The sequence below is a fragment of the Rhyacophila brunnea genome, unplaced genomic scaffold (genome assembly GCF_057557595.1).
Source record: "Rhyacophila brunnea isolate RB1 unplaced genomic scaffold, BYU_Rbru_1.0 scaffold_12, whole genome shotgun sequence".
Taxonomy (NCBI): Eukaryota; Metazoa; Arthropoda; class Insecta; order Trichoptera; family Rhyacophilidae; genus Rhyacophila; species Rhyacophila brunnea.
In genome coordinates this window covers 39,252,751-39,278,817 of record NW_028232774.1, presented here as the reverse complement: position 1 = coordinate 39,278,817, position 26,067 = coordinate 39,252,751, and the positions used below count along the sequence as shown (strand labels likewise).

At 35.7% G+C, this 26,067-nt stretch overlaps 1 protein-coding gene across 7 annotated transcripts in view; it reads left to right on the top strand.

Moving 5' to 3' along the window:
- Positions 1–26,067, top strand: part of Synd (protein kinase C and casein kinase substrate in neurons protein Synd) — a 235,853-nt gene that overhangs the window by 136,381 nt on the left and 73,405 nt on the right. For all 7 annotated transcript variants that reach the window (XM_085961275.1, XM_085961272.1, XM_085961274.1 and 4 more), the window contains one exon: positions 12,303–12,538. In XM_085961275.1, the coding sequence (XP_085817401.1) occupies positions 12,325–12,538 (214 nt within the window). In that variant the 5' untranslated portion in view covers positions 12,303–12,324. The remainder of the gene's footprint in view (positions 1–12,302; positions 12,539–26,067) is intronic.

The window sequence follows — 26,067 nt, the reverse complement described above, 5'->3', positions numbered from 1 at the left end:
GATTGAACCCTTTCAATAAAAAACATTAAATTTAATACTATATTAGAAAATTTACATTGAAAGAATGATTTCAATTAGTGTTCAGTAGCAGATGGAACGTGATTTGTTTGTTGATTAGATAATTTAGATTGGACTTCAGTAATAGTTCTCATTATCCTTGGCTGGAGTATCGTCTTCGCCAGAAGATTCAATCAACTTCAGCCGGGACTGGAAATTGCTGCCATAAAATATCAAGCTAGCCAATTTGTTATCAATTTACTACATATTTATATAAAGCTTTCACATTTTATGGTCATCATAGATCGCAATATGATTTTAGACTCCAAATTACTTTCTTGCCATTGGCGCGTATTACGTTTGCATGCATAGTATATAAATACCTAATAGAAAACAAATCAAAGCAAAACATATAGGTACATAATTGGAGCATACATAATATACTAAATTTTATCAGAAGATTTATAGGTGTTACGTATTTTCTTCTTCTAATATTAAATCGTTTTGAGTGAATGACGGGAAACTGTACCACTGGAGGTAATTCCCAATCCCAGTTTTACTTTCCGGATTTCATCGCATCGTGACGTACCCAGCGGATACGATATAACAGGCACGTTTTACTTCATGTAGGTTGTAACCTACCATCCAGTATCAAAACTGGCAGTGATCTACCACATTCCAACATGGTCATTCTTCAACTTGAACAAACGTCTTATATTTGAATGGGGATGATTAAATAGCAGCACTTGTTTTTTGTTGTCATGAAAATGTTTTGGTCTTCTTTTGGGAACTCATTGTCGAACTAATCTTCTACTGTGCACTACGCCTCAGTTTAAAGCACGGGGATTCACATATTCTCTTCTCTTACTCACGCGGCAGGCCGTAAATGCTGCAATAGGAATCAAGTGATATTACGAGGTCACGCGGGCTCTCGCAGAGCTTTGGAGCGGACTCTTTTTTGAGTTGCTCCGCTTCGGGACATACTACTCGCGCCGGCTCCACTAAGAGTAAAAAGTATTAATACGTATTATATGTGTACAAATGTTAAAATAATAAGTAGTTTTGAAATAATCGTCGTTTTCATTATTAATTCTATTAAAAAAATCCGAAAGCAAATCGTCTCTCATTATTTGCTTCTTCTGTCAAAAAAGTGAGGTTATTTATCACTCGGCAGTGTTATCTCGGCCATATTTCAAATAATTCCAGTGTTGCAAAGTGTCAAAATATACTATTTTCATTGGATTTTAGGACGAAAATTTAATAATAAAAACATCCGGAGCAGTGGAGCATTACAAATGTTCGGTGCTCCTGCTCCGTAAAATCCCATTGCTCCAGTGCTCCACTCTCTCGTGCTTAATTTGGAAACGACTTTAACTTAACTAATTAAAAAAATTGTCTAAAGTTCACTATTTTATTTTGCAAAAAATCATGAATATTTCAATCCTGGAATCTGGATCGAAATCCAAAAATATAATCCTTAAATTATCGGATTGCGGTCTATAGCACAAACCTGTCCTACTTTGAAACAATATAAAACAAGGTATTGAACTTTCGTCTGTTCTCCAATATACGTAATTATGAGTTCCAACTAAACCAGCGTACAATAAATCATAACAATGTGTATTATTATCTAAATTCTAAACGTACACTAACGTTATAGTTCGCCTTTCTATTTTCGCTCGGACCGTAAAATTATTTAGTACCTATCGGCGAAGAATTGAAAGCGTTCACATTAGCTGCTTGCTATCCGCGTGCGAAATTCATTTATTCCGACAACCTGTTGCGGGCGAGTTTACAGGTTGAAGATAATTGCAATCGAAATTTTAACGCACCTCGATTTTGTTTACATTTTGTATCCGCGAAATAACCTTTCGAGGCCGGGGATCGCTGCTAAATAAATTTATCTTCGAAGCATGGAAGAAGACCACAATGCATCAAACTAATCGACGCTACGCTCTCGTGTGGGATGACGTTGGTCACGTTCATTTGTTCAATTTATTTTATGATGTATGTAAATTCGAATTGATTTGAGTTTTGTACTACTCTAAAACAAAAACGATCCATTAAAGATTAAAATATATTTATCTTGGCAATGTCTGGTGCACATTTAATGATTCGTTATCAATTCGTTGTCAATTTATGGCTACGGCCGTATGTTGTAGCTTAGCCACTGGGAAATGCCAATAGAAATGGCGTATTTCAAAAAAAATACTACCTTATTCTTAGGCCAATAATTATTATAAAGCAAATATTATTCGTAGGATGTTTATCACATTTGAATGGTCAAATACATAGCTTATAATCAGTATCTTAAGAATTATCTTCAAATATGTTAATCGTGCCCATTTTTGAATAATATGCCTAATTCTTGTCAAATTTGGGATCAAAAAGATTATAAAATATATATTTTTATCGTAAATATGTCACTATAGGTATAATATTAGCATTATTTTACTAATGGTTTTGTAAATGCGTTTAAAATTTAATAAATCTAAAAAATCTTAACACGACTTCACATGGACGTACTGAAATATGACTATATTCTAAAACATTAGAGCGAGAGGTTTAAAAGAATACTATTGTATGTAATAAAAATACTTTATGCAGTCATGAAATATAAGGCTTCAAAATTAAGTAAATAGATTATCTACAACAGTGAAGGAATGTTCAGTGTTATGCTCTGAAAATTCCATAAAAGCTCCATTTTGACCTACACTGAGCATGTGGGCCGTTAATGGAGACGCTCTTACAAACGCAAATCGTAGATTGCCCACCCACAGTTTGGGCACACATAATAGCGATATAAAATTTCATTTACTGAAAACGCTCTAACTAATCAGTCGACGCCTCATTGATTGTATACATTTTAATCAATACGCCGACCAATGGACGGTCCCAAATGTTTTACGAATTATCATAAATTGTGTACGGTTAGTGTTGGTAGTATCTTTTCACTTTCATATTGTTATGTTGGCTTAGGGATTGCAATACCGAATGAAAATACCAATACCGGTATTTCTTATTGAATACCAGAACAAAAAAATACAGTCCTGTTAAACCTTACTTAATTATTAATACGTCATTTTGTCTCCACTTTAAATACCGAATATATCGGTATTGTCTGATTTTTAAAAACGGTTTTGCAATCCCTATGTAGCCTCCGTTTTCTAGAAAAAGTTTTCTTCAACTTACTAATACTATCATAACTTTTACATAATATATATACACACGCACGTAATAATATGTGTACTCTTGTCTGCTTCCTTATCCATTTGTTTATTTTGTGGTCTTTTTGCGTTATGCCCAACATGAACATTTCCATGCCACTGGATTTCTCTTCCATTAAGTGTCCATATTTCACATGCATACCTACGTGAGCACATGTAGCAAACAATACCTCTATGTAGCAAACATTGGTTGAACACTTAACGCTTAAGACACAATGGGAGGTCACTTTTGAAGAATTTATTATATAAATATTTAACACTACATGAGGTCCGATGACGGTATTGTACTATCATAGTAATGTAGTTCTTTCACTTGGTCGCTCCATGGCGCAGACGCTGTTCCTCTGCTTCGCCTTCCCTGGAGACTACCCAAAACTACCAGTCTCTCCAGGTTGTCCGGTCTGCGCCTGACAATATTTCCAAAAAACTGCAGAATTCTTCTCAGACATATCGTCGAGAGCCGTTCCTTTATCTTCAATCTCTGGATGATTGACTGGTTCGTCCTGTGCTCCGTCCAAGAAATTCGAAGCATTATGCGCCAACACCACATCTCAAAGGGATCAATTGCCTTCCGTTCTCTTGCCTTCAGGGTCCACGACTCGACTCCGTATAGAAATATCGAGAACACTAATGTTTGCACAAGCATCATTTTTGTGGCAATCGAACTTCCCCGATCCTTCCATATAGTGGTAAGGCGTGTCATCGCATTTTTTTGCAATCTGTGTGCGTCTTCTTATTTCCGCTTCGCATCCGCCCTTTCCACTGACGGTCGATTCAAGATATACAAACTCGTCGACTGTTTCGAGGTTTTTGAGTGTATTTGGTGTTGGTCTTGGTCGCTCAAAGGATGGCGAAATTTAAATGTGGTCACGATCCTCAGCCATGAGTGCACGACCAAGAAGAGAGTAATGTAGTAATATAAGTAAAACAATCACAGCTCCCGGATGAGACGGACCGGACTACGAGGGCCCCATAAAGACATTATTCATAGAAGTTTATTTTTATTCACATTGTAAGTCTATTTTGAAATTGCATTCGGTATGGTATACTGTCATTTCATTAAAATGTCCATTACTATCCACTTTTCTGGTATGCCTTGCATAGTTCATACGCACAGGTAACGCCCAATGACCTGCGCCGTCGATACGCATCCCGATTGCACCCAGTAGATACGTATGTAAATATATTGAAATGCAATGCACAGTGCATTGGTCGTTCAGCTGGGAACATGGAAGGCGACCTCGGTGGCCGCATTCCTACTGCAATCGGCGACCGTTGAATTCACCACAAACCTGCAATTCCACCGGATTTATTATGATAATACCTGTACGAAGGTATATAGTTAATGCGTAGATAACAGCAATATGTAATAAAATATTAGATTTAATACTGTTTCCACGTGATTTACAGATTATTTTGTAACAATTTCCTTCGCCAATCAGTATTTTTTGTATTGTTGTCTAATTTAATAAAACGTAACTTTTTTTTGTAGTAGGTAGGTACTTATTCCACGTTTAATCAATAAATTAGGAACGGTTTCGTCCGCCTCAGAGGGACATTTTCAACTGAAAGTCGGTTGAAAGTTGAAAATGTCCCTCTGAGGCGGACGAAACCGGTCCTAATTTATTGATTAAAAGTGGAATAAGTAGTACAAAAAAAATGCGTTTTATTAAATTAAACAACAATACAATCCAGTTCCACCATGAATTGACAGTAAACAAAATAAAATAAAGTAAATTGAAAGACATTAGTTTGGTTCTGCGCATCTATTCTATGCACAGGACTGCTATAGGCCGCTATCGGCAGCCATCGAGGGTAGTTTTTAATTTTTTGTATCGAAGTATTATCACTTATTGTAACATTTACAATAAGTTAGCCGTCTAAACAGTCAAAACAGTCTATCTCGCTCTATAATTTAACACAGCCAAGAGAGGTGCTGTTAAAACATTGTACTTATTGTAATTGTTACAGTGAGTGCTAATACTTCGATACATAAAATTAAAACAACCCTCGAAAGCTGCCGATAGCGGCCTATAGCAGTCTTGTGTATAGAATAGATGCGCTGGTATTTTTAATGAACTTCTTGCGCTTAAACGACGGTTCAATAATTCATTTTCAAAGTTTCGTCTGTAAAATACAAACTAACTTATTCGATGGTATTGAATAGCAGTGATGTCCCATGAGGGTAGGCATGTCATACGTTGCACAGGGGTGACACATTATAAAGGGTGGCATATGAAGGAACAAACACAAATATTACATACGGTCGCTTCATTAGAAAGTGTCGACATCTAGTAAAAATATAATCTAAACGTTAACAAATTATAACTATTGTTGTATTGCAATACTTACCAATTGCAATACATATTGTTATAACAGTTTATCGCACATTTTTTCCCACTAGGGTGCCTCCAAACCTGTCAGCGCCACATAGTTAAAGCTAAACTGTTCGAGAGTAGATTTCATGGAAATGCTGTAATTATCACTAGATGGTGTGCGTCTCAATCTAAAGATTAAGTGCCTGCTTAAGATAGCCGAAAATAAATAATAAAGTAGGTAATTATGTACCTACCTTACGAATTGACATTGACAATCGGTGACTAAAATGAAAGCGGGTGGGATTCTAAGTTTGATTAAGGGCGGCAATTTGCTTAGGGACGTCACTGTTGAATAGTACTCAAACTATTAGTGTCAGCATTGATTATTATTTAAGGTAATTTAAAAAAAATCAACGTATGAATGTATTTTAATCATGTAGGTATAATAATATGGTTGTCTATGAAACTAATGGTATTTAAATTACGGCAATCAACCTTCCATTTTGGTTAAAACCAAATAGCTACAAATAATTATATTTTGTGTCACATATCTTTTATACACCCACTAATTAACGTGATGTAACTACCTACAATAACTTTGATTCGGTTATATATTTTCTTCGTTCTATCCTTTTTATCGAATTGGTTGTTATCATTATCAATCATATCTTCTTATCACTATTAGTATAGTATCTTTATATAAATAATCAATATAATCATTATCACGCTGTTTGAAGAGAACTACTTATTTAATTACTCTTATTAGATCTATTTTCTGCGTCCATTAAAAAATGATAAGGCGCTTAGTTTCTTTTCTTATCATATCAGTTGTTATCACTTATCTTATCACTATCAGTATTCTCAGTACATACCTGCACAGTTATGTTTGTTTCGTAATTAAAGATTACTTGCTGAAATTTTAGTTATTCTTACACCACGGTAATTCTTTCTCGTTGGATTGGTAATTTAAACTCACTACTCTGCATGCCAAACAGAAAGACTCTAATAGGACTTAGTTAAATCTCGTAGGAAAGTTAGTGTCCAAAATCGAACAAAGCCATTTTTAACCAATTCTTTTGACGTTTCTCAGTCATTGAACCGTCAATAATTAATTATTGAGTTTAATACGTCACAAATATGCTACTTGAAATTGTGTGTCAGATTCTTATCGAAATACCTTTAGCAATCATACCTCACAGCATTACAAGGGTGACACACTTCGATATTTATTTTTGCTGTCAAAAACGAAACCAGAGTGGCGGAAGCGATTGTCAGCATTTTCTCACACATCATAACCTAGGTCCTAGATCAACAGTGTATAATGATTTATTTAATTACGACAATGTCTATTGTAATGTATAGACTGCATTTGTATAAACAGCAAGTACGATCCATAACTCATCACTCATCTCGAGTCCGTCACTCGACACAGTCACCTCCTTAATAGTAGATCGGTAGTCGTCGCTACCAGATCGTGGCTCGGTCTGAGCACCAGCTCACCGGGATCACTCTACAAATAATGTTACATTCTTAAACCTTGTGAATTATTCGTTGAATAAAAAAAAATGTTATTTTTTTTGCTTTGTTACGTTCTACTCTGTTCATTTTGACACGTCACTCACTAATGTACTGTGTTCGGACACTTTTCAGTTACTAAATCATTTATTGGTAACTAAATCACTCGCCGCTCGACTAATCCGAACCGGCCTTTATATCAAGTATGTTTTATGGTTAGCGTGTTTTGCCAACACGAAAATTTAAATATCTAAATTCTAAACTATGCACTGATAAAAATGTCAGGTGCATATTATTGCCATGCCCCACATATTGTAGTGTAATATGCACAATCACATACAAATGTAATGTAGCAATCCATCAACGTGCAGTGTGTCATATTGCTAGTAAGTGGGTAGCTGTACTCGGTGATGTTATGTAGGAGCTCTTTTGTAAATGCTTTCGGAAGTGCCGCCCCGGATTTTCCGGCGCTCGGGGCATGCTGCACGTTGAGTACCAAGCGGACGACCTTCATACGTCCTTGCGGCGCCCACTTCTACTGACATACGCCGTGCCACGGTGCTTCTATATATATCAACTCGCTATATGTATAGGCACTCGGCTGTACTATATTTTATCACTTATGCCTATATACGGTTTATTTCATATATGTACATATCTGCGAGTATTTAATTCAAAGACCTTTTGAAAATCTTCGCTACCGCCCATTATGGTTTAATTACTAGCTCTCTATCTAAATTCCTAAATGAAATGTTAAAGGTCCTTTTAGACGTCAGTTCAGTTGTCCGTGCAGTTTCAGTTCAGTTCGGAAACAACGTTGTGTATTTACGTATTTTTTATCCACTAAAACGAATGTTATGTTTATATATTTGAAGAAATAATATCATTTCAATAGATATTTGAAGAGTGTTACTAACTGTACAGTCATACCTCAATGCTCATATTAAGTTAAATAGGTACATAAATTAATTAGGTACTTTCTTAGTTACAAAATAACGATACTTTCATATTTGGTCGAACTAAACATTGTCGAAAGCTTCTCTTTTTATGGGAATGTGATGGTAATCACCGATCACTCTTTTTTCATAAGCATAAACAGTTGCGATAAATCTCAATAAACTCTGTCATAAAATCGTAGTCTTGACATTGCGAGAAATTTACGATCGACAGGTTATCGTGACAACCTAAGACTTGCGCGGACGGTTCTGTTTACACGTCAGTTTAACTGATACGATAACTACTGATGGCAAACTGTCTCTTGATAATGGCCTCTGCAACTAGCCTGAAACGTCGAGAAATGAAGGAAGAAGTACACACGGTGGAAACCCAAAAATCTATTATGATAAAAAAAAAACAATCGTAAAGTCTCAAACATCATGATATGATGGCAAACCCATCGAGCCACGTCTCCATTTCAGTTACAGTTGGCCGCTTCAGTATTTGCGTTTACACATCAGTTTAACTGAGAGTTCAACTGAAACTGAAACTGCACGGACAACCAAACTAAAGAATCTTAAGTGAGTAGGTGAGATGCAAAAAGGCTTCTCTTATTTTTTTTTTGTTTTTTGATTTTACCGAGGCTTTGACTGCGACTCGCTGTCATATCGCCTCTTCTCTTCTAGAAGGGGATCCGTCGATCAGGTCCTCGCTCCTATTCTGTTAAATAACTTTACAAATTTGCCTAGCTCTTCCGTCTTACCCACCGCCAGGACACCCTTCAATTCGTCGACATTCTCATAGATATCTGCAATTCGCAGCTGTACTCTGTGAATTTCATATTTGGGGCATTGCAGTGCTATATGTACAATGTCCTCTAAAACATGACATTCATCGCAGAGCTGCGATTCGCTTCTTCCCATGAGGACATCAAATCTTTTGCCCATGGTGTGCCCTGTTCTTAGCCTCAGTATTAACTTAAGCCCATTCCTCGTCAAAGAAGACTCTACAAACCAGGGCACCTCTCGTGGTGATGATAGAATCGACTTACTCTATTTCCCCTTTTCTAATGATGCCCTATGGTGAAAATCTATCCACATACTATGGCACATTTTCTTTATAGCCTCATTCCAGTCCAGGTTTTCTGGTATCCACTGATATGGTACCCCTGAATAGCCGGCTTCCTTTGCCAGATCATCTGCCCTTTCATTGCCCTCAATGCCCATGTGCGATGGGATCCATTGAATGCATAGATCTCCTCCTCTATTTTTCTTGGCGTCGATCTGGTCAAGGATGTGGTATGCTATGGTTTTACTGTTATCTGAGCGAGTTGCTGCGGCAAGATGTTGTAAAGCGCTTTTGGAGTCTGTTAAAATGACAGCGGATTGCGCCGAGAAATCATCGCTTAAAGTGTATTTAATTGCTTCGTTTATCGCGATGAGCTCCGCCGTCATTATTGGTATTGCTGGGTCTAGCTTCCAGCTCTTGTTTATACATTCTTCTGGTATCACAAGAGCTGCTCCTGCTCTATTCTGATCTTTGGATCCATCTGTATAAAGGTGGCTCCATCCTGCGTACCTCTCTCAGCATTTTTTCGACACGCTCTCTTGCTTTATCGGATACTATGCTCCGTTTTGGTTTGTCTATTCCTTTGACCTCTAGTTTGATAACAGAGCTGAGGTCGTAGGTACCAACTGGCCTCCTCAGCGAATACATACCTAGGCATTTTGTATTTAATACCTCCCAACTTTCTGTGGCTTTAAAGATTCCTACCAGTAGTGGGAGCTTTCTTTTCTCATAGTATGTATTGCTTTCAACGAGCTCGTATAGGAGTTTCACCTTTGCCAATATGCGGTTCTCTATTATAGATTTCCACTTCATCCATGTCTTGGTAGCCAGTGCCCATCTCCTGACATTCAGTGGAGGTACGCTGAGTTCCGCTTGTAGCACGTGAATGGGCGTTGTCCTGATAAATCCTCCACATATTCTTAATGCTTTGTACTGGATGCGATCTAGCCTCACCGAATTAGTTTCGGCAGCGGAGTGGTAAAACATGCCCCCGTAATCTAATCGGCTTCTAATGAGTGCCGTGTATAACCTTCTCATATGAATGGGGTGTACGCCCCACCCACCTTCCGCCAGTAATTTGAGTATGTTCAGATGTTGTGTCAGGCTATTCGCGCAATGACTAATATGATGCTTCCACGTTAGTCTATAGTCCAGGTTCATACCTAAAAATTTATAATTGTCTACTCTTTCTATTATAGTGCCGTCGATTTTTAAATTAAGCTGGTTTTGTCTTTTGCCTCTGGCAAAAAGTACCACCTTAGTTTTGTTGGGAGCTACTTTGAGGCCTCGAGTTTCCAATAATAATTTCATTTCGTCAAGACTCTTCTGCATTAACCTTTGACATTCATCTACTCTTTTTCCCGAACAAAAAAGTGCGAAATCATCTGAATATTGTACAATGTTGACCCTTGTTATTAACTTTAATATGTCAGTTGTAAGAATGTTGAATAGTAATGGGGATAGGGGGTCTCCTTGCGGAAGGCCTCTTGAGCATACCGTACTCTTCTTTTCATTATTAATGCACATGGTGATTTTTCTTTCATTTAAATACTGCTTAAGATATTTAATGATCTTCCCACCGATTCCCCATTCATTCAACACCCTTGACACTTCTTTCACATGCACATTATTATACGCATCCTGGATGTCCAGGAATGTTGTCAGAGTTACTTCGTTTTTGACCTGTGCTGCATTGATGTCTAGTACTAGGTTGCCTATGTTCTCCAGAGTCGACTTTTGCCTTCTGAATCCCGTAGTATTATGATGAATTAGTTGTTTTTTCTCTGCGAACCATTCGATTCTTCTTGCAAGCATCTGGTTGAACGTTTTGCACATGCATGATATGAGTGCAATTGGTCTGACTGACGACACTAGGGTAGGGTCTCGCCCTGGTTTTAAGATTGGGATAATCATCGTTTCCTTCCATTGCCTAGGGACTTTGCCGGTTTCCATGATTAAGTTGAATATCTCCACTAGTTTATTTTTTCCGGTCTCTGGCAGCTGAGCGATCATGGAATATGAAACTTCATCCATGCCGGGGGCAGTGTCTTTATTTTTGGTTACTGATCTTATCTCTTCATTTTTAAAATGCAAAACAGTCAATTTGAAATGTTCAACTTCGAAAAAATTACTTTATTATTTCCACTTGAAAGAATGGTCAAAGTAGCTAATATAATTCAACTTAATTAAGTTTTTTTTATTCAACGAATAAGACAAAATTTGCGAATGTAACATTATATATTGAATATACATAATTTGAAAACATCACATGCATATGCACACTAGAAAAAATCATTTTATAGAAAAAAATACGACACTTTTTCTACAAAATTATTTTTTCTAGTGTGTATATTCAATAATTCCACTTATAGTGTAGGTAGGGACCTAAAAACCCTTCAAAACTGAATCATTATATTTATATAAGCGATGGAAAGAAGACCTTTTGGTTTTGACCTACTCAAGGAATCCTTGATATAAAATTGTAATCGTTCATAAAATTTTCATTCCCGGGATTTCAGTGCTTATAATATGTTTCGGTTATGAAGGAAAGAAAGGTCCATAAAATATATTCGCGTTTATTGACATTTTTTTTAAAATTTTGTTTCAAAATACTATTATGTATTTATACGTATGTATATTTATGATAGATACTGAAAATTCTGAAAAATTCACACTTATTTAAAAAATGTAAGTGTTTTGAAACTGTCATTATATTATCGTGTTGAAGGAAATAATAATATTCGATAATTTAAATGAAGTAAAATGATGTTATTTATTAAAATATTGTGAAATATTGGTTGTTATTATCCCATAAATAATGATAAAATGAATAAGGGTTTCAATCATTATTTTCAATATATTTTTAGGACGTAATTAGGAATCTAGGCTTTTTTTAAAACGCTACATACATATTACGTTATTTTATAATATGAAAATCATCGAAGAGATCTTTCTCTCAATACTGGTCGACTGCATAAAATAGTTTCTTGGTATTAGTTCCTCGCTGCAGAGGGTAACAATTTACAATTGATATATCTGCTGTTGCCGCTGGTATCCGAATATTGTCGAATTCATTAAAAATATACAACACTCTTATTCCCTCTTTTTTCAGATTTTTTGTAACTGTGCTTTTCATATAATTATCTAAATGACGCTCTTCGGTGCATAGTATCTACTGTATCTAAAATTATGCCATTGCCATGCCATCTTTTCTAACGGTGTGTTTCTGTTTGTCTTCCAGGAGCGGCGGCCTGTCGGGCAGCATGTCTGTCCACAGCGACGAGCCCCAGCCCGGGGTCAGCTCGGACTCTTTCTGGGAGCCAGGAAACTACAAGCGGACCGCCAAGAGGATCGAGGATGGCTACAAACTCTGCGCAGACCTCGCGCAGATGGTCGCGGAGAGGGCAGAGATGGAGAAGGCTTACGCCAAAGGACTTAGGGGATGGGCGAAAAAATGGAGTGACCTTATAGAGAAAGGTGAGCGGAACCTAGATTTGTACAAAGATAGTCCATTAACGATCAAAAACATAGGTATTCAATTACTGTGACCACGACACTTAAGGGTATTCATACCATAAAAATTATGAAATATGAATACGATATACTTTTATCTATCTAGGTAATTAGTTCAATGTATTCCTCAATTTAATTTTTCATCATCATCACTAGTCGTGATTGATCCACTGCTAGATGAAGGTCTCCTCTAGCCTTTCTCTCCCTTCTCTGTCCACAGTTCTTCGCTGCTACGCTTTTTTTAAATTGACTTTTCAATCCGATTTGAATCTTGGTCAATATGCATTTTTCCACGCCACATTGCGCACTCATAGGTGTTAGAGTTCTGTTACATTGATGAATTTAAGTTGTATCATCAGAAATGACTCTTTTCGGTTAATCATCAACCAGGTGTGAATGTTTCCCGCTTAGGTATTGGAAAACGTTGCACTAGTTATAAATCGTAAATACATGTATTATAGAAGCGTATGAGTAATTATGAGGTTTTATAGAAATAATATTTATTCATTTTTCTACATACTTATATAATTTGAAAACACCTCATATACCTACATACTGCGGTGTTTTCAAATGATGTATGTTCAATATAAAGACTGTTATATTCTTAAATCTTGTGGATTATTCATTAATACTATCGACGACTCGACGAGGGCACTTGACGGAATTTGAATTTAAATTCTAATGGATTTAACTGTTGTACTGTTTTGAGTTGTTTTTTTTTGTTTTTTAGTTTCTAATGATCTATTATTAGGGTTTTGACGATTTCTACGCCTATTGTTTGTATAATTAGTGATAAGGTAGGGTTTTTTAACAGTTAGTTGAAGTACTTCAACTATTCATAATTTGTTTGTTATGTTATATGTTTATTCTTATTATAATCCTTGACTTAATATGTAGGTAGATGATAAACTTTTTACTTACTTTATTGTATTAATTTATTATATAAGTTGGAATCAACTGTATTCGTTGTTAGTATGTAATTACCAATGGTGATTGCGCATAGTGCTTGAAGGTGCCGAAAGGCGAAACCCGGGTCGCAGAAAACGACTCAAATGGAATAAACTAAATCCATTAGAATTTAATGTATTTTAGTTAACTTTAATTGTTTATCATTTTGTTTTAATCGTTCGCGGAAGATATACTTAGCAGAGATAGCTAGCAAATGGGATGAGTCACCTTAAGCACTATAAAATCAATATCTAGGTACGTAGTGCTAGCAATCGATAGGTCGCGATGTAAATTGTAATATAATAGTACCATAATGTCTCTGCCATATGTCATAGATTAGACCACCATGTTCATTTATCAGCTTGTTGCTGGCGTTGGAAAATTTCACTATCTGGTAAGCTTTTGCAAGCTTTAATATTGAACTTTGAAATGTTTCAGTGAGAGGTTATAAAATAGAACTGGCTCTCAGATCAATGGCTTAAATTTATTTTGTATATTATTATAATTTAACAGTGGCACATATGAATGAAACTTCCAACAATCGTGTACGTATTCTCTGTAAACTGCAGACAACAGCTGCAAATTTTTAAATAAAATTTCCTTCACACAAAAAATAACATAATGAATGATATTGTTTATTGTAAAAATGCAACACCACACTTTAAGGGCTACAATATACTTTTATTAATTTTCTGTGTAGGGAGGATTACTCTGTCTAACCCTGTTATATTCGACATTTTTGTTGGCGTATCCTGAAAGAACCTTGTTCTCACTTTTTTAGAAAATTAAATTACCATTTTTGCAACTTAGCGGAAAAACAGATCATTTACGAGAAACTGTTGTTAGCCACTCACCCAGCCTACTGACTTCTTGCTCGGAATCAATATTGGAAAAAAAACTTGTCGGAGTCTAAATATTACATGTACTTGAAAAAATGGCTCATTCCCTACTAATTAAATTAACTGTAAGTCATTTCTTGTGGAGATTAATTTGTACAAAATTTCATACTAACCGTATTGCCGTATCGCATCTGTCAAAAATCACAAGCATTTCAATACATTTAGATTATCTGAAATAGTTTATTCCATCCATGATTAAATCTGCAGGTATTGCCAAGGCCCAAGATAAACCATGAACCTTCCATTTGCTTCAAACGGATGTTAATTTTTTTTATACATACATGGAATTTACAAATCACAAATTCAAAAGGTTTTCAACATGGAATGGGGTAAAAAACAAATTAATATGTTTTATATACTCGCCTGTGATGTAGGTACATAGAACCGTTGCCATGTACGCAGCATATTATTTCAAATATGATTATTATGTAGCTGTGGACGAACAAACATAAATTTAATATAGTTAAACATGCTTAAACTTAGAAAATATATTTTTTCTCTGAAAACCAGAATATTATATTATTATTAGGTGGATGAATCACTGCATAACATTAATAATATACAGTAAAAAATCGACATGTGAGTAGTAGTAGTACCATTGATATACTACTGGATGAATCATATGCTTCTTAAAATGACGCCCGATTTTCAGCGACTCGGCCTTTGTTAAAACTTACTGAGTAAGCCCGCTCTAGCTTGCATCTTACTCTAACTAATAGTCAGCGCATGACGACTTGCTCTGTCTGTTTTGCGTTGCAGCACCCTTAGGTTCACTATTCCAAGAACGCAAATTTAGTTTTACAGCCAGGGCAATACGGGTGAAATTCGGGAATCCATGTTAACGGTCTTAACGCATTATACCTACAAGGAAATATTATAAGACGATATTTGTAATATCTTTTGTGGTACATTTTTAAAATGACACTTGTATGGGAACTGCTCATCTAGTAGTATATCAATGAGTAGTACCTACATATTCACTCTTTGAATGTCCCATTTATTGCTATCTACATTAAAGTCGATGTGCACCACTGTGATTATTTGATTGATACTCACGTGTATGTATATCAATGTATATCAATATAAAAAAAAAAGTATTGATACTGGTATCGGTGATCGGAAGTAAAGTAGATATCGATATTTTGCAAAAATCTGTATGAAATGATCCTTGTTCGCTTTTAATAAAACGCAAGAGGCGAAATAAAGTATCGTATCGATACCAAACTATCAAAGTTTCAATACTTTTTTGACATCTCTACGTCGCGAGTAATATTAATTGAATTATGCAGTCGACCCTTATCGTTATAATTCATTATTATTTTATAAGTCAAGTTTAGTGGCAGTATCATTATTTCGTCGTTATCATCATTGGCTATTGGCCTTGACAGTATACTTATCGTCTATCAGTAACTAAGTAACCATAATTATTATCAATAATTTATTACAATTGAGGAGCTGGGGATTAAAAGAACCCAAGTGCACAGGTAGCCGAGTTGAGTAAATTGGATTCATTTAAAAATATATCGATTAAAAATTACACAACTATTTTCAACAGCGACTTTAATTTGATAATGCCGACCTGTCTTAAGGCGATGTCTTTGGCCTAAATTACACATATAATGTGACTTTCACGCCATCTATTTATATTTACAGGCATCTACCATGAATTTCTAAAAATCTGTTACTAAAAACTTTGGTCGATTCCAACCAGATGGCAGTAAGTTACCATAATAAGTTGCAAGTATTGCCAGATGAAAAAAATCGCTAGACAAAAATTCATTTACATATTATAAGAATATAATATATTCTACTTACTATAATATTATTATATATATATACTTATTCAAATAATTATTAATTTTTTTAAATAAGTACAATATTTTATTATATCGTATTGACATTTTTATGATAGTATATTATAATATATTGTAGGTATATAATTTGATCAAATTCAATTACACAAAAAACGTTGTTTATGGAATTACCTTCACTTATTATAATATAAAAAAGTTCTACTAGTTATTTTGTAATATGTGACAATCTAATTCACTGTGAATTGACACATATAATTTTAAATCGTCTGCCAAGAGTAAAAACTGAATTCCATTGATAACATTGACAATGTCACAAGATTTGATATAATACACGTGATATGATATAAGAAAATAAAATCGCTAAGACACTTCGCTTTCTTCCATTTTTTGTGATGCAAGTGCTTTAATCGTATGTCCAATCACGAGAGTCCTTTTTGCTGGACGGCGTGGGTACGGGGAATTTGAAAAAGAAAGTTAGTAAGCGTCCTTTGTAAACCGTGTACGGACCTGTGTAACTAATTGTAAAAACAAAATATGTAATGGACTATAAAGTAACGTTGTCCAACCAAATATTAAAATATATAACGCTAAGACCGCACGAGAAAGACTTAGTGTTTTATTTAATTTTACCAACATATATAAATCCTTTTTTTATCTTTTTTTTGTGAATCCGGGGTTCGATGGACACCTGAGCTAGCCGCTGGAACCCCGGGTATCTCAATTTCTTATCTCTGAAAACTGCTTGAGATTCATACAGGATAAGAAATGAGATGAATACAAATTGAAATCACCAATGATGGTTATACAATTATCAACTGGCAAGTTTTCAAAGTATGAAAAGAACGAATTATATGCATCGCGAGACGATCGCGGTGGAAAATACACGTAACAGTGAAAAATGACCCATTTCACCGTAATCGAATAATAACGACGTCAATAGCTGCAGCAAAGTGACAGTCAACAACAGATATACTGTCTGGTCGGTCGGAGCGTACAGCAATGAGAACGCCACCACCTCTCTGCCCAAAATAAAAATTGCATTATAGTGAATTTTTTTTAGCTTTATAAGCTGGCGACCCCACAGAAAACCCGTCGCGTTCCGAGGTTGGGAACCCTTGGTCTAAACAGTCATCTCGCTCGAAAGTTTAGCTTTGCCAAGAAAAGTGCTGTTAAAACATAGCACTTATTGTAACAATTACAACAATTGGATACAAACCTTCCTTAGATAGCAGCGGGAAGCGTCTTGCGTACATAGTCTAAGGAATAGACACGCTGGATCCAAACACATGTTTGTGAAAAATTGTTTAGGTTTAGGAATCAGGTTATAGAAAGTATTGAGAATACTAGACGTGTTGAAAATAAATCTTGGTGAATATCTTCACCTTGGAAGTGAATAGAGGTAATCCACACAAAATTCAAAAACGTTTTTATTTGACCAAACAATTTTTGAAATACTTATTGGTTATAATTATTATTATGGTGAAGAAAAATAACTGATTTTTTTACAGGAACATGATTTCCATCAAATTTGCTAAACAATCTAATACACAAATGACATCCGTGAAGCTCTATTCACTTCCAAGGCGACGATATCAGGAAAACATGTATAATAAATAGTAAAACGCATGCGTAGATTAGAAATGCGTTTTATTATCGCTCAAGTCCGACAATTCTAGGAATATATTCTGGAAGAATTGCCAAAGAAACCAAAATAACCACTAAATAAACTAACTATATATGGTATATAATTATATAAAAAAGTTCCACTAGTTATTTTCATTAAAACATTTTAGAATATAATAAATCATTGGTTACATTGTATAGCATTGTAAATTAATAATAATTATGAGATATCGTTATAAGCATAGAACACGAAAAATCTGAAAACCATCGTGAAAATCCACGAAACAAGCATGGCATGCATAAACAGCTACAAAAGAAGTTGTTTATTCTAATGAAGTATATATAATAAGCAATATTATTGAAGTTAACCCACGAGCCATCACGTGGCCCTACATTGGTTGATGTGAAGCATCTAGTTCAGTTTTAGGCTGGGAATGCCCTAGGAAAAGATACCCAGGACTAAGGTTGCTACGCTCAAAGTGAGCTCTGACTGAGTTTAAAGAAGTTACTTTCTAATGCAAAGTTCCGGGGAGAGAAGAGCGCAAGGAAATTATTAAAATAAAAATAATTCTATTGTATATATGAAAAAATAATGAAGCTAATCATACGAACAGCAAAAATTACGTGTAGAGATCTTCACGCCCGCAGTAAGACGCCGCAAATTTTTTTAAATGCAGGATAATTGGCCTTAGTAGCAACCAAGTCGGACGGCCCGATGGGCCCAACAGCTGGTTGGACCGACCTGAGCATCTCCTCCCGTTCGGGAGCACATTCTAAGACATTCCCAGAGGATGTGGTTGGCATCCTGAATTACCCCTCCGCATGGACATGTCGGACGGCTTACAAGTCCAAGCTCAAAGAGCTTGCCAGCTAACCCACCGTGTCCAATCACAAATTGATCGGTGTGATGGTCAGGAGTCAGATATTTGGTTATCTCCAATCGCCATTTAATGTCTGGAAAAAATTAAAATGTGTGCCGGCCCTTGGTTGATTCATTCCACCGTCGCTGCCAGGTCTTCTATGCCGCGTCAAGCGTCAATAGACGTATAGTCAGGTTACTTTTTCAGCAACATGCCGAGGAGGCGGGGCAAGGTGAAAGTCACCAACAACGGCCTCCTCACCTTTGAGGAGCTTCGTTGACGGACCGCTGACCTGTATGTGCAGGTCAAGTGGAAGAATGCGGCCAGGACCGGAAGCGCGTCCGTTGAAGTTGCTCGGTAGGCCTTTGTGATTTCTAAGAGCGCACTACGTAGTCTATCAGTTTTATGGATACGCGAAATTCCATGTCCAAATGTCAAGGAAAACTATGACATATTTATTGCGAGAATTATATCAGAAGTCAACATAAATTACTTTTTTATTTTCTTCGCTTTAGTTTGCAAATTATTTAATATAAACTCAGGTTCGCGAATTCTCATACCCCGTTGGATACGGCTATCAGCTAATTCTGGAAGAAGGCAATCATTATAAAAACTTATCAAACGCGGTAGAACACGTGTCTCAAACTGTGGATCTGGCAAAAGTCGTATGATTTCGATTCCACTGTCGGCATATACAATTAAATCACAGTATTCCTTCTTCGCAATGTACAACTGTCCCTGTATTTGAAACCAATAATTATGTGATTCTTTTAAGTGAAGTACGGAGTTCACAATAGTTAAACATAATATATTGTTTTGTAATGCTGCCTCTAAAATTGGTTTGGAACCGATGGACGGAAGACATTTAACTTCTATCAACCCATTTTCCCCAATTAAACCGTCGGGGCTTGCTCCTAAAAATGGGAATTCCGTTCTTACAAAAAGACCACAAGGCATAACAGTGACTTTGTTTTTTGCTTCATATAAGGCAATAGCAGTGCGTTCATTCTTCCTGCCATACATTATATCCTTTGTCACAATATCACTTGGGAAAAGTATATTTTTAACAGTATTATGCCGTGGTGTCGTATTTCTCATTTTGAAAATATTCCCAAACTTAGATGCTGTCAAACGTTTATGCCTGGCATCAATCCACAAATAATTTTCACTTTGCCCTACTGTCGCCAACTGCAATTGCTTACAATCTGTATCGCAAGAAACCCCAGCCTGTAAAGATTCCATAATTTCTTTCATTTTCTCCTGTAAGTCCAACTGTGGAATATCTGAATCGGCAGCATGCGGGCCATATTCACAGTCAGCTTGGTTGCTTACAGGGACAGTTGGTTTTTTATACCTGGAAGTGAAATCTAAACGTCTCGCCTTAAGACGATTTTGACGATTTAGCCGACTAACACAACACTTTTAATTATTTGAAGTAATCTGCACGGCACTCAGAGTGTTCGCCAAATACATGATTGGGTCCATTTTTCAAATCCAACTTTAACTGAGTGATATTGCCTTCGCATCGTTTTATAGCGTATCGTGCAGCACTTTTGAGACGTTTAATCTCCTTCCGCAATAAGCTTCGGCTTTTCGTATCGTATTTTACGTTATTAACCATCGTATAAAGTTTGCTAGTGTAGCATTTGACCATGTGATTCGCGCATTCCATTTTTTTAATTTTATACCCAAACGGTGCTCTCTCACGCACCCTAGCAAATACACTTGAATCACCATCCCCTATTAAAAATTTTACCCATACTTGATGTTTGTCAAAAATATAATTTAGTCCCTCAACTACAATGGTTTGCTCCATGCCTGTCGATGGTCCAGAAAAAGATATATTACACTCATGTTTCTTAGCTGGTTTTTTTTCATTGGCTGCGATGGTACAAATGTGGCAATATTTGTTCTTAACACCTAGGTAAAGAAGTTTTCCTGTTCGTTTTCCGATGATGCATGCCACTCCGGATTTGGCAGAAAAACTATGGCCATAACTCCTTCTTGACCAACCTCCGTCAACAATGACCGTTATATAGGGGTGTTTTTCATCAATTTCATTATTTTCTATAGCCAACTGTTTCTCGATCTCTATATCCTTCGACATTTGATCACACAAATGAGTTTTCCATGACTGGCTAACTTTTTTTTCATGCCTTTGGAACGTTCCCGAAGACATGAATGGAATTCCCACAATACCGCATAATTCCTGTGCCTGACTGTAACCAATCCCGATATTTAAAGATCCCCAAACAAATGATGTATTAATCGTAGACGTTTGGGGTTCAGTTAATACTGACGCTGTTTTCTCACAACACCTGCATTCAAAATGCAATGTTGACTTAATACCGTATACGATATACCGTATACCGAATACGTTTTCAATTTTTTCGGCCAACAGCTCTGAATGTCTTCACAACTATCAAGTCTCACACAATGATTGTGCTCATCTGTCAATACTGGAAGATTGTCTGGGTCATCCGAGATGGATACATCACTATTTATCACCGGAATTGGTTCACAAGCAACGGCTGTGTTGGATGATACTAACTTCCGTTTCCTAAAGTATTCATCACGACTTTCCATCAATATTTTGGTAGTTTAAGATAGTTTTGTATTTTTTCTAGTGTAGGACTTATATTTTTTAACACTTACACATGGCACATCCATAATTATTAATAAAATATAGGTACTAGATCAATATGTAACAAAGATTTATATTCACTTATCACACACCTCTGGTATTCACTATTTAATTAAACTACACTGAATATGTGATGTAATTTAAACACTCACAATATAATTTATCACAACAATATCACGTAATTTGCACTGAGTAACATAAATTATATAAAAATGCATAAAACATAAAGAATAACAACACGCCAAACGTCAGTAGCTACAACATAACCTAATAAAATAATTTTGGTTGCAGAAAATCATACAATGTGTGATTTCTTCACCAAAAATCAATCAATAATCACACGACCTACTTAGTAACGAAAATGTTACTGATTAGTTAATTAATTTATAATTAATTATAATTATTACAATTAATTAATAAAAAGATAAAATTGATTGGCGGTTGCCTAAGCGCGCGGTGATTATTGATGGTGCTGCCATAATATGTCAAAATGCGAGATTTGTTTATTTTTATCATAAATAATGGTAAAAAACAGTTGTAATTTAAGCAAATACTAATTGAAAATAATTTTCAGTATTAAATTTTGAATATAGGCAGGTTCCTACGTATATTAAGTAAATATTGTAATTTTAATTTGTTAAGTTATTTTTATTCATATGGCAATTTCGCATAGAAGTTTAACACAAACTGATTTTTGCCAAGATTCAGAGAAAAATAATGTTATTTTGTCTTGTCTATGTGTGAGTTTCATTTTCAACGTCATGTTATGGTTGTGTGTGTATTTTGTATGAAGAAATTTTGTTTCCAAATAATTCCACGACGGCAGCACTATACGGCCAAGCGTCGGCTAAGTGTTGTCAGCATGTTGCCAATTCGACCAATTATTATGGTTTCGATTTCTATCGATTCGTTAATATACAAAAATACAAGATTAAATTTAAATAACTGCCGTAAAAATTAATAAATAATATTTTTAATAGAAACGCTAAGCGTTATTCGCGATAAATTGCGTGTAAGCCGAGATTTTTCGATTTTAATTGCGTGCTTTCTAACCTCTAAATCGATGTTTTTTAAATTTGAAAAAAGAGATATAAGGATATAATAAATTCCAATTTTCGCTTAGCGTTTCCCTGGGTAATAGATTTACGTACATTTTTATCGTAATTTTGATAATAAATCTTATGTCATTCATTCTTACCACCCGATAGAAATGTACCGAATTTGACACTTATTTTTGGTATATAGAACTCCATGATACTTCTTAATTTTTTATTTTATTTTTCTCATTACTTTTGAATATATATTTACCGATTAATAAACTTTTCTAGCTATTTTTCGATAACAACTTTACCTAGAGACATCACCTTAAATACTCATTTTAGTTAAAGACGCACCTAGCGCGTAACGATCGGGTGGCCATTCGATATAATTAGCATGCTATTTAAATGAGGTAAAAGTAATTATCTAGTCAGCAGTCAACGTGTTAAATAATCAATCTCCCGTAAATCGCGTCCATACAACGGAACATTTTCAATATGTTAAGGGCAATTAAAAAATATTTTTATGTAAGCTATGAATAATCACATAGTAAATGCCGCCTATTTGACGCTTGCATGCTGGCGGTGTTGCTTTACGGTAGCGAATCATGGCACTTTACGAAGGCTCAGAGCATCCTTATACTGAGCTTCGAAAACAGATGTTTGCGAGGGATACTGGGTGTGCGGTTGGTATGACTTTAAGAGCATACATAAGTGAAACGGCAAATAATTTTCAACAATAGGTGGGACGAAATTTCGCACTCGTCGCCAATCGGAGAGCGGCAGTCCAGATGTGAGCACGTCAATTTGTTTTGTGATGGCTTCGGAGGAATATATTCTTATATCGTGTAAAGACTACTGAAAAACGTTACCCCTTGTACTCGAAAAAGAAAACATGAATATATTATTATTATTACTAATATAACAATAAACATAACTTTAAATGGACGCATGTTAAATTTTTATGACAAATTATATTTCGCCCGGCACGCGTCATTTGCACAATCCGTGCGTCGCATAGTCACGATCTTTTTAGACCATGCCTCAGCTGAAGTATACCTACCTAGCCTTAAGAGCAACGAGGAGATAAGAGAACGCACTAAGCAGCCTTTCATTGTGCTGAGAGTGAAGAGGCGACGTTGGACCTGGCTAGGCGACGTGCTGCAGAAGCCAGCGTAGAACCTCTGCCTGGCTTGCCTGTTCTTCAAGCCGACCGGATTCCGGCGTCCTGGAAGGCCGCTAAATACTATCTATATTCTATAGAGTGTATAAGGCGGAGCTACAGGATGTTGGTTTCACCTGAAACGAAGCAAGAAGACTGGCGAGCGACAGGGATTCTTAGAGGCGCCACGTGGTGTCCATATGCTCCAACTAGGGGGCGGATATGGCCGAAGAAAAAGACGTAGTCTTCGCCACTGTGGTTGGGAAATCACAGAATCCATATTATTTTACATTTGGCTTTACGTATTTAACCTATTCTGCTAACAAACCCACTTTAATGTTGAGATTTTCTATTAAAGACATGGTCTGTGTAAGTCAGTGATTGCAGAGGTGGTATTGAATCGTTAATAGGAAAGATAAACAGAAGAAAAACGATTATTATGCAATAATCTTTTGAAACTGCCAATGTTTATATTATTCTAACAAAGTTCAAAGTTGGAATCGATATTCCAATACCAATTGATATTTTATTAGTTTTGATTAATCGCCTAGGAGTGTCTGTCAGTATTATCTGATATGCTATTGTGAACATTTGACACCTTATCACGGACCTGGTGATTGGGTTGTCATTTTGTTACCGGTGATTTCCTTGTTGAGACGTATTAATCTGATAATTTTGTTAGTTAGTTGTTTTCACGGTATTTTGGCGTCGAAAGTGATTGTTAATCATTGTCTGTCAGGAAAAATCAAACAATTAGCCAGTGTAGGGATTATCTATTGCTATTAAAATACCTACATAATTATTTATTTATTTAAGAAAACAAACCATTGTGGACATAACAAATCTAAATGCAAAACGTGCACAACATGAGATTTACAACAAATATTACCCTCACAAGAGCGAATAGAATATATAAAATAATAATAATATCTAATAAAAAAATTAAAAGAAACATACTTAGGTACAATTTTATACAGAAAAATAAAATTTTGAAACAAAATGGATAGCACGTCTCCTAAAATGTCTACGTCTTTGGGGAGCGCATTGACTAGTCTTGCACCCCTCGCTAATGGTGCCTGATAGGCTTGACACGAGGAAACGATTTCGATCCAGAATAAATCATGGCTGCGACCACGCAGGTAATTGACAGGCGCATTTAAATTCAAATTCATTAGGACACCAGGATTGGAAACCAACAGGCAAAAGTGTTTCAAGAGCAGAAGAGACCTACGAGATCCAAGAGAGTGAAAAGTAGGCATGCCTTGTAAAAAGGCAGTCGGAAAATAATCATTTATTTATTTATTTATTTATTTATTTATTTATAAAAAAGAGTATTACGGCATTACAGCTTTTGGCCAATGCGCCATAATACATAATACATACAAATATATAAAAATATCTTAATTACAAATAACAACTAATATGACAAGAAAGAGGAAAAGACAGCATGTGTAAATATTAAAGAAATATGATAATATATACAATTATAAATTTATCCTATTTAAAACGTCTACAAACATTATATAATTAATAAAAAACAAATCAACCTTTATGGTGCCATCAAATAAGCTAATTGCACGATACACAGCATCATGAAACATAACATCAGTCCTGCGACGAGGTATCTTGAAGACCGTGGAGCTGCGAGTGATATTGGTGGGAACATGAAAATTAATATTTGCCAGTATATGCGGATTGTAAATGAACCCACGAAGAAGTAAAAAGAAATGCTTTAAAAGAACAATCACTCTTCGGGTAGACAGGGATTGCATTGATAGCATACCCAGAAGAAAACGAGTCGGGAAATTCATTTTATTGTCATTATCATAAGGAAAGAACCCGTATGTTCTTAAGTAGAGAAATCTAAGAAATCTATTGTGGACTCGATCCAGCTTAATTGTGTGCATGAACCTATTAGGACTCCAAATAATGCTGGCATATTCAAGAATGCTCAACACAAATGATACGTATAATGTACGTAGCACTCGGACGTTTTCGAATGATTTTGAAACCCTCATAACAAAACCAAGCATTTTGCTAGATCTAGTACTGATGTTAAGAATATGCTGATTGAAAGTGAACTTTGTATCATACAATACTCCCAAATCTTTTATCTCCGTTACCCTACTCAATATTATACCAGACAATGTGTATGGGAACAATAAGGTGTGCCTTGAACGATTGAATGAAATAATATTACATTTGGAGGTAGCGAATTCAAGTTTATTTAAGATAGACCATTGCGAGATAGCATCTAGGTCAGACTGCAACATCGCACAGCATAATGGGGTTTCAATAGTTCGAAAAAGTTTAAGATCATCTGCGAATAGCAAACAAGAAGAATTGGTTATAACTTTGACAATATCATCAAAAAATATTAAAAACAAAATTGGGCCAAGATTTGAACCTTGAGGAACACCAGAGTTTGTTCTAAAAATCCGCGATTCATTCCCATGGTAATCAACAAATTGACGGCGATTTTTCAAATAAGAAGCAAAAAAACATA